The 10,139-nt window shown below is 45.6% G+C and overlaps 2 protein-coding genes across 4 annotated transcripts in view; both read left to right on the forward strand.

The window, feature by feature from the left end:
* The first annotated feature begins 964 nt into the window (after positions 1-964).
* LOC119340025 lies at positions 965-3,511 on the forward strand. 3 transcript variants are annotated; one of them, XM_037611940.1, is made up of 3 exons: positions 965-1,216; positions 2,562-3,059; positions 3,241-3,511. In XM_037611940.1, the coding sequence occupies exons 1-3, from the start codon at positions 1,135-1,137 to the stop codon at positions 3,318-3,320; spliced, it is 660 nt and encodes a 219-aa protein (XP_037467837.1). In that variant the 5' UTR covers positions 965-1,134; the 3' UTR covers positions 3,321-3,511. The 3 variants fall into 3 exon arrangements, with proteins under 3 accessions (XP_037467837.1, XP_037467836.1, XP_037467835.1); XM_037611939.1 differs by having other exon boundaries at positions 966-1,216; positions 2,562-3,165; positions 3,347-3,511; XM_037611938.1 differs by lacking the exon at positions 3,241-3,511 and having other exon boundaries at positions 967-1,216; positions 2,562-3,230.
* A 2,609-nt stretch (positions 3,512-6,120) lies between these two features.
* The window catches only part of LOC119337532 (organelle RRM domain-containing protein 2, mitochondrial-like), a 5,942-nt gene continuing 1,923 nt past the window's right edge, over positions 6,121-10,139 (forward strand). Inside the window, exons 1-3 of the mRNA XM_037609700.1 lie at positions 6,121-6,366; positions 9,284-9,352; positions 9,426-9,532. Of these exons, the coding sequence (XP_037465597.1) occupies positions 6,207-6,366; positions 9,284-9,352; positions 9,426-9,532 (336 nt within the window). The 5' untranslated portion in view covers positions 6,121-6,206. The remainder of the gene's footprint in view (positions 6,367-9,283; positions 9,353-9,425; positions 9,533-10,139) is intronic.

Consider the following 10,139-nt stretch of genomic DNA (forward strand, 5'->3'; position numbering starts at 1 on the left):
TCTTCGATAGTTGGCTCTTTTAGTTTCGTTGAACTTCGTTTGATTGAACTATTCGGGTGGTTATGAAGCTACGTGGAACTATGTGTTTGCTATTTGTGGATCTATGTATTTGCTATTTGTGAAACTATGTGGAACTCCGTTTACTAATTAGTTGAAGTTCGTTTGAAATGTTCTATGCACTTCAAATTTGTTAATGTGTATGTGATGCCCAAGTTTAATTGTTTGAGATCTGTGATATTGTTGTCATATTTGTGAAAATTGCTATAATATTATTGTCATATTGAATTTGAAAAGAAGCAAGCAAATGAACTTAAATTCATAAAACACAGGACCCTACCGCCAAGGCCCCTGGCGGTAGGGTCAGGCAGCCTACCGCCAGGGCAACTCAATTCTTCGTTACAGAATCGTTACACTGAAAAAACAAGACCCTACCGCCAAGGCCCCTGGCGGTAGGGTCAGACAGTCTACCGCCAGGGCAACTCAATTCTTCGTTACAGAATCGTTACACTGAAAAAACAAGACCCTACCGCCAAGGCCCCTGGCGGTAGGGTCAGACAGCCTACCGCCAGGGCAACTCAATTCTTCGTTACAGAATTGTTACACTGAGACAGGCCCCTACCGCCAGGTGCTCTGGCGGTAGGTTTGGACAGCCTACCGCCAGGCCTCCTGGCGGTAGGTACTTATCCACGTCAGCGCAGTCAAACGGCCGCCGTCCCCCTCCGTCGCACCCCTACCGCCATGGGCCGTGGCGGTAGGCTATCTAACCCTACCGCCGTAGGCCCTGGGGTAGCAAAAGGGTCAAATCTCGAAAAATTTTCAAACAGGGGTCAGATCCTGAAATCCTTTCAAAAAAGGGTCAAAACACGAAATTCGGCCGTCGACTGACCCGGTTGTTTATGGATAGCTGCCTTCTAACCGAAAATAGTCGGCGGGGGTATCTTGGCCAATCCGCACCAACCGGCACACACGGAGAGAGCAGAGCAGAGTGCGCGCAGAAGAAACTCGAGAAAGCATTTAAGAAAGCGAGACCTCGCAGCAGAGCAGATCGAACGGAAGTTGTCACCCAGCTCCACCAACTTCTTCCAGGCCAGCCAGCTCAGCTCTCCCACACACACTCGCTGTCAGATCCCGAGAATGGCGGTCGCCGCTCAGCCGCTGCTGGCCTCCGCGCTCCTCGCGCTCCTCCTCGCCGCCGCCTCCGCTGCCGATACTAAGAGTACGTCTCTTACCGTCTCAGTCTCACCCCTTGCACGATCGGCTCTCTGTTGCTGTCGCCTGCTGCATTTCCTTAATTTCTGCTTTTCCTACTGAGCGTGCACTCCGGTTGCCGACCAGGTGTTTGGATCTGAGCTCTAGCTTCAGCTGCCCTTCGGCGCACGCAGACGACGCCGGCCTTGAGGTCTTCGTTCGGGTCGTCGAGCTCGTCGAACGCCATATCAGGGTCGGCGTGGATCTCGAGCCTGGGCATCTATTTCTGTTTGTTAGATATATAAAATGACATGTTGGTGACGGTCTACTAATTGTTCTTGAAATCCAACTAGAAGCCTTTGGAATTCTGAGTGTGGAAATCCAATGACACAACTGTTAATCGTTGTTATGTAACTCATCTACACATCACTTATAATACACTAACAAAAATGCAGAAATGTTGCTTAATTAGCGTCCTGGCAAAAAAAAAAAACATGGTTTCATTATGTTTTCCCTAGAAAATAAATTATTCTTTAGTGTGCTCAGCACATCTATTAATCATTTTTACAAACTGTAGAACACCCAGTTTTTTCTGCTGCTGTTTTTAGACTCCAGATCTGGCCATGTACTTTTTTTAAGAGTAGACGTAGTTCCCGTTATGTTTTGTCTTGTTTGTGAACATGCAAAAGCTTTGCATGTTGATGTATCAGAATAAGAAATGTGCAACCAAACAGCTAGGTCTCCGGCAACCAACAACATCCCAACCATCACAAATGACGATGTCCGTGGAACCTGTTGGCTATCCCCAAATCAGCCATATCTTTGATCCTGTCATTGTAGCTCTGTACTTCTCAGCTTATCTTTTAATCTACGTGTATTCTGCTCCCTCCTGATGATGCAAACAGAGTATGTGCCTTCCCTTTGGGCATTTGGCTTTGGGTGCACCGCCCTGATTTTGAAATGATCAAGTAACACTGCGAAGGCCGCTGATTGTTAATGGTTCTTCATAGTGCTTGTATTCCTAGCGCGTACCTATTTTGTGTGCGCATATTGTGAACCAGCTCTGATTTTTAGTTGCTTATTTATCATTTTTGTCCTGCAGAAGGTAGTTGCTTTACTATAGAGAACTAATAATCCAATCCAAGTAAAAATCTCTGAAATTAGCTTAAGGCCCAAGCTAAAAGATACTATATTCCTAACTTAGATGAGAAAGTTTCAAATCGAGAGGTCACAGCCAACCTTTCCCAAACTTGGTGCTGGGTTGGTCATGTATTGTGCATAGATAACACGCACCAGTCACCACCTCTTGCACAACTGAATGCTGGAATTTGTAGTATTACTAACATGTCATCCTTGAATTATCTCGTTTACAGATAACCCTGCCGATGAGCTTGTGAGCTTGATCAACTCCAACCGTACCGCCAGCAAGGCATCAAATCTTGCTGATAATCAAGGTCTTGGATGCATTGCTCTGCAGTACATAAAAGCATATAAGGGTCAGTGCGACCAGGTGGGTGGAAACAAGAAGCCCGTGGATTCCAGTTTCATCGACACATTTGCCCCAAATTGTGGTGTCCAAGCTGCAAGCCTTGCCAAGATCACTGGGAGGCTCCTGGCGTGCCAGCCAAGCTACCCGCCTCCAGCGCAGGCCTTCGACATGCTCATTGCTGATGAGAGGAGCCTCCAAGTACTGCATAGCAAGAACCACACAGAGGTGGGGGCGGCTGTCACCGGCACTTCTGGCGGCGGTCCGTATTTCTGGTGTGTCTTGTTCAGCAACGGGAAGCCCAACTCGAGCTTCACGGTAGAAGGGGGTGTTCCCAAGACTGCCCATCCTGGATGCTTCAGCGGCAACAATGACGAGTGCAGTGGTGCCATTTCGACCGGTGTGGGTGCATGGACACTGGTGTCGGCCACTCTTTTTGCTCTGGCTGGCGCCTTTACTTTGTGAGCTTGTGCAGAGATGCATCGGTGCACCATTCTTTTGCAGATTTTCAGATCTGGTAGAGCACACTAGTTGCAGTGCCTCTACTTCATCGCAATTCTGCAGTGGTGCCATTTCGACCGGTGTGGGTGCATGGACACTGGTGTCGGCCACTCTTTTTGCTCTGGCTGGCGCCTTTACTTTGTGAGCTTGTGCAGAGATGCATCGGTGCACCATTCTTTTGCAGATTTTCAGATCTGGTAGAGCACACTAGTTGCAGTGCCTCTACTTCATCGCAATTCTTTTGCTCCTTTTAGCAGGTGATTTCTGTAAGGACTAAAAGGATAATGGTTTTCAACATTTGTGACAACGAGTTTACCTGTGCAGGTTGTTAATGCATTTTGTGTGACCGTTGGAGTTTCGCAGTGTTTTTTTCCAGGAAGGCCATCATGCCTAGCTTAGCTTTATTGATAACTTAAACAGAACTTACATCGTCCACAAAATTAGCAAATAAGCAGCTAGGCGATCATTGTCCGAGGTATAATGTCGGAGCTAAATCCGGCAATCTCTCGGTAGTGTATCGCTACGCTGCATGGTAACATGAGGCATAGGCACGGTCGAGCTGATACCCTACTCCTGCTCATGTATACTGCGATTGGGGTGGGTGGGGTTGTACAAAGTACATGTGAATACCAAGGGATTGTATGTATGCTATGGACAAGCCTGGCCTCCGGCTTATATGACATGAGAGAATTCCTTATTTGACCCTTTTTTAAAATATGGTTCCCTATTTGGCCCTATAAAACGAAATCTTCCTTATTTGGATGTTGGCTTAAATTTTGTTTCCTATTTGACACTTTCGTACATTTTTCCATCCAGTAGTGTTAACTGGCACGTGCAAAGACAGTTTTGCCCTTGGTAGTAGTTTGTCAACAAAAATGGAAAGAGAGGTAGCGCCGCTCCTGTGTTGCTGGAGGCAGCCATGGGCTCGTGTACGCTGCTGCCATGAGCTCGTGTACACCAGCGGTGCTGGGTTCTGCGTCACGCGCTGCCGGAGCGCTCGCGCTCCGCGATGTGTAAAGGCTTTGGAGTTTTAGCAATTAGTATAGGGACGTAATACTGGACAGAGAACAATTAGAATCCTACATGGATACGTAATGTATACAAAATCGAATAAAGCTAGGAGATCCCCGTTCGGGTTGCACACGTGTTTACGTGCATGTCTCATGCACATTGTGCTTTTTTTCTGACCTGAGAAAGAGAAATAAAAACGTCACTTCGAACAGTTCGACTACATCGACCAGTACAGCCACCAGATCTTCGACATGCTCGTGCTCGTCGGCGCGCTCAGGCAGTACACCGCCACGGCCAGAGCCGCCCACGCGTTGCACGATGTGACGATGATTTAATCGTGTACACGTGGGTAGTAACTATTCTTTTTCCTACAGCGAGTACTATTTTTTATGTATATAGTACTATTTTTTAATTATTGAACTACACCAAAATATATCACTTTTTTTGGGCGAACAAAAAATATCACATTACCTCTGCGTTTGCATGTAAATAATCAGGTCACATTCTACAGAAGGGGCAAAATGGTCTTTCTAGGTCATACTTAACACCGCTACTTGTCAAAACTAACGGAAGTGGCACATAGGGAACAAAATAAAGTTAGAGTGTCAAAAAAAGAAAAAAGATGTTTTATGGGCCAAAAAAGAAAGCAAAATTTAAGAAAGGGTCAAATAAGGAATTCTCTCATATAACATACCTGGGGTCCTAGGTTACATACTGTAGTCGGCTACACTGGTGAGTCCTTCACAACTTTATATCTTTGGCTTGTATATAAGTCTTTCAGAGTCTTCGTATAATGCATCATGGGCCGTCCAACGTGGCCCAGGATGAAACCTTCCTACGTATCCTCAACCCGGCCCACCAGGCCGGGAACCGATGTGGTCAGATCCTTGGGCCAGGACACCGTCAATAGCACTGATTTTCAAGCTTGGTTGCACCTTGGTCTCATCCGAGCTGCACGTCGTCTTTAGTTAACGAGGTTGAAACTAGCTCGATGAAGCTTCCCAAATAGTGCCTTCGTGCAACCAGCCTCTAGCTGTTGGGCTGCATAGAATATAAACATTAATTATAAACTTGGAAATAAATAATAACAAAATTATTATTGCTTTTAGGGTATATTTCCAACACGCATCCATCATGAGCGCTTGCCACCGCCGTCGAAATGTCACGGCGTGCAGCAATGACTGTGGGGCACTATGGCTTGGCACATTCGTCAGCATAGAGCAGGAGGTGCACACGAACGACGCGACAACAGTCTGCTACTTTGGCAGTCGAGCGAAGCTTAACTTTCCCCTCAGCGATCGCGCCCAAGACTACATTGAGCCTCCAGTTAGAATGTTCTCTCGCCGACGAGAAAGAGAACCGCATGGCCGTGAACTAGCTCGAGGCCAAGCGCATCGATAAGACCTATATGGCGGAGCTCATCACAAAGAATATGCATCTTGTCGCCGAGAACCAAGCGCGGTCTGAGTTCAAGAAGAATGACGTGATTTGGGACAAGATATTGGCTGGGCCCTCCGACGAGGATGAGGAGACGTTGTTGACTCGGCCTAGCAACAATGACAATGAGACCGGTCCCTCCGATGGTGGTGGTGGATGATCCCTATCTCCTCAGACTCGGACGACTTCAACGTGTTCTGCGCCAACTATGGTGATGGCAAGTATAGCTTACATTTGTTTGATATGCTATATCTAACGATAACCCGTCTAATTATGTTATGTATGATGTGCAACCTTTTTGTTAAATAATGTAATCAAGTAGTTTAGATTAGTCTTTGAAATGAATGTTTATGAAAAAAATCAGAGAGTTAAGTTTTAGGATAACTCCTTAAATTTGAGGAGTTATTTGAGGAGGCTTTGGACGGGCTAATTTTTAGAGATTGAGATGCCCTCCCCGTCTCAACTGGCCCGGTCCATGACCTAACCTTTTAAACCCCAGGTTGACGCAAAGAGAGGAAGGAAAATCAATCACTAACCCCTCACGCACGCAAGCCTTTTCACCCATTCTCCGGCGGCGGCAGCTATGGCGGCGGTGGCGGCAAGGTTCGGGCTCCGACGCATGTTCTCCATCGCCGACTTCGCGACGCCGAACGCGCGCATGTTCTCCATCTCGGCCTTCGCGCCGCCGAGCCCGCCCACGCCTCCCCCGAAGGCCGACCCCTCCCCCAACCTCTTCGTCTCCGGTACGATTGTTGCCCCCCTCTTTCCTTGTTCCATTCGCTCCTGTAACCACACTCAGGCCTCGATCCCCGCCAGAGATTTTGCTCGAAAGCTCGCTTTTGAGTGCGAGAAAATGGTATCCAGTCGATTAGGGTCAGATATCATGCCATGATGTGATGTTGCTAATTAGGTCTCTGCTTAGCCTTATAGATCCGTTCTTGCTAGATGTGCAGCAACGAATTAGGAGATATGATGCTGATTCTTTTCTTGTTCAATGTAAATTTATTACAATTACATGTGGAGGGCACTTTAACTGTAGGCGGTTCAAATCCTTGATGTGGATTATACATTTTACGACATTATTAATCTGGTTCTATTAGTTCCCCGATATTTTTTTTTCCGCGGGGAATGTCTGGTTTTATTTAAGCATCAACGCTACAATCATTACACACAAAGAAAACAAAGAGTTCATAACACTAGCCAGACAACAGATTGCCAGGACACACCACCAGAGTTCATGACACTAGTCAGACGATGAGCAGCAGTATTCGCATCCTGCCAAACTGACAGTCTGCCACCACCTATCTCCACCAACAGAGAGCTAGCTGTGGAAAAATCCTTCTCTACAGCCCTAATCTTGGCCACTGCATTCATGCTATCCAGCTCTAGCAGAAGTTTATGGGCTTCCAGCTTCTCAGCAAGGACGAGACCATCTTCTTCGATATGAATAGTGCACCATGTGAATTGGTTTTGAGCCAGTCTGGGGAGGAGTGTTCCAGCGCTTGGGTTCTTGCCTGCTCCTTGCCACCTGGATATGCTACAGATCGAGCTCCATTCCTCTACCGATTTGTGAATTTCGGCAGCGGCGCACTGTGACTGATGAACACAAGGACTCACCATGTCTTATAGCATTACACATACGCACCAGCTCCTAACATGTTGTTAGGAGGAGCCTTGCCTTGACTTCTTTCGAGCTACCAAGAGAAGTTAGGAACCTCCGCCGCAATAATTGGATGGCGCTCACCCTCAATCTGGCATCCGTAAGAAGAAATCTAGCAAGTGCAAAGGCAAGAAGGGTGGCGATAAAGGGGAGGCACAGGTGGTTCCATGATACACCTTTCTTCTAGACTGCAAACGTGGGCTCAGATGTATCAGTTGTTTTTATCTTTGTTTTCTTCTCCAGTTGAAGTGGGCCGATGGGGTTTCATTAATGACATTGTGACCCCACTGTTGAAGGGTTGCTGTGGCTCTGTGCCGGGTGTGTTTGTAGGTTTGCCTCTCGTCCTGTGGATGCATAGTCCGGGAGTAGTTCACATGGGTGGACAAGTTGTGATGGTTTTCGCCGGTTTTCCATAAATTAACTTCTACTTAATTAATGGATGAGGCAAAACTTTTGCCTCCGTTTTGCAGTTTTTTCTGGGAGAAACACATACGCTTCCAACTGACCCAATGAGCCTTCCTTCCACCAGCTGAGCCCCACCAGAAATTTACCGTGATTGACTGGAGCATCAAACATAGGCCTTTATTATAATGGAAACAGTTCATTGTGTGACCTGGTACCGCCTGCAACAGACTTGATGAGGATTTCTTTTCCAGCCCTGCACTTTCCCCCAAGTATGGTCTAGGATATGCTTAAAACAGTTTTTTTAGCATCCGACCACCGTATGTAGTAACAAGTATCTCTCGTTCATGGCTTAAACACCACCCTGGTACCGCCTGCAACACAGACTTGATGAGGATTTCTTTTCCAGCCCTTGAGAGACATTGACCTTTCCAGCCCTGCACTTTCCCCCCAAATATGGTCTAAGATATGCTTAAAACAGTCATTTTTTGAGCATCCGACCACCGTAAGTAGTCACAAGTATCTCTCGTTCAGGGCTTCAACACTGCCAACCCCCCACGTCCAAAACTCATTCCTTGCAACCTGCGTTCCTCTTGCTCGTTACAAAGGAGAGCAGAAAATCCTTTGGCACACAATATGAAAAGGTAGGGCAAATGGGAACCCCCTGCTGGAGTCCTCTAGGTGGCTTGAACATTTCAGACTTACTCCCATTGAGCTTAACGTCATACTTCACAGTTGAGACAAATCTCTTGATTCTCTCCAGGCAACTAACTGAGTAACCCATCTTGAGCATGGCTTGAAACAGAGAATCCCATTTGACTTTGTTATATGCCTTCATCATATTAAGTTTGACTGTACAAAGTTGCACACTTTTGGTACTGCAATTTTAGGTGACTAAAATCTACAAAAATTTCAGGCAACTGAGAATTAGCATAACTGCTTAAAATATATTATGGAAGAATTATACAAGGATATGGAGTGTATCACTACGGGAAATTAACTCTATTTTGTGGATTCCTGAATGACTATGGAACATGTGGTGAATGTATCTGGATTTGTCTAGAGCACCAGAACTTACATAGAGCATAAAGATAGTCATGTACTTTCCAAGTATCCAATCTCATTTTGGTTAAGACAATGCATGCCAGAACGTAGCATGACACTATTAAATTTCTGTTCAAATGGGCTTTGAAATTTATGACTATGCTATCACCACAACACTATGATGTCAAGTGAGCATCCATCTCTTTGAATCACAAAGCTATGCTACGTGACAAGACCAAATTTTCAATTATCTTTTCTTTAGACTTTTGACCATCTTAGTGCTTGCTTGATCCTACACGAAACTGGTCAAACAGCTAAACATCCTTCAAAGCTCATTCGAAGCCTGTAGAGTTGTAGTAAGCTATAGGCATCCTACTAACTACCATTCAGGGCCAATACAGTTGATAGTGACATGACTCTTCAATTCATCATTACCCTTGGCAAAGCTAGTTGAAATTTGTATCCAACTTGTTGTGCATATTTTGTCCAACCAGCTCTTAGCCTTGTGGTATACACAACATCTGAATTCTCATATTAATAATAATGATTTATAGGGCTAAGCAAGCGTACAACAACTGATGGACTTAGAGAAGCTTTTGCAAAGTTTGGGGAAGTTGAACACGGTATGTGTTTAAAATTTCAGTTGCCTCACAGGGCATTGTACTTGAAGGTTCTCACTTCTGTATCCAATTGCAGCTCGAGTTGTCACAGATCGTGTCACTGGTTTTTCTAAGGGGTTTGGCTTTGTAAGGTATGTTACGGTTGAAGATGCAGCTAAAGGAATAGAAGGAATGGATGGAAAAGTAAGGCTTCTTACCATACTTATCATACTTGTTGTTCTTTTTCTGTGGATCATTTAATTCCTTAATGTTTGCTGCCTTCTTGGTCTGGTGGTTCTGTGATTTTGCTTTATTCTCACGTTGATCGACTCTGTCTGAAGGGGAGCCTTGGCGCAGTGGTAAAGCTGCTGCCTTGTGACCATGAGGTCATGGGTTCAAGTCCTGGAAACAGCCTCTTACAGAAATGTAGGGAAAGGCTGCGTACTATAGACCCAAAGTGGTCGGACCCTTCCCTGGACCCTGCGCAAGCGGGAGCTACATGCACCAGGTTGCCCTTTTTTTGATCGACTCTGTCTCATTTTCTGTACAATGATCGGTGCTGGCCACTGGGCCGGTTTTAGCCGTGAACTTGTTTTATTATTTTCTTCTCTTTCAGTATATAAGTATGTGATTTGTAGATATGTAGTAAGTGTACACGAGTATTATGCATATGTTCATTCAGATGCATGGATTAAGATTGTAATGCATCTGTTTCATCAAAAAGGCCAGTTTGCCTCTTTTTTTTGGGTGGCTACTCAACTAATCGTACATCAGCATGGTTGTAATTCTGCGATGCACTTTGAAAACTGAT

The sequence above is a fragment of the Triticum dicoccoides genome, chromosome 7B (assembly GCF_002162155.2).
Source record: "Triticum dicoccoides isolate Atlit2015 ecotype Zavitan chromosome 7B, WEW_v2.0, whole genome shotgun sequence".
NCBI classification, from domain to species: domain Eukaryota; kingdom Viridiplantae; phylum Streptophyta; class Magnoliopsida; order Poales; family Poaceae; genus Triticum; species Triticum dicoccoides.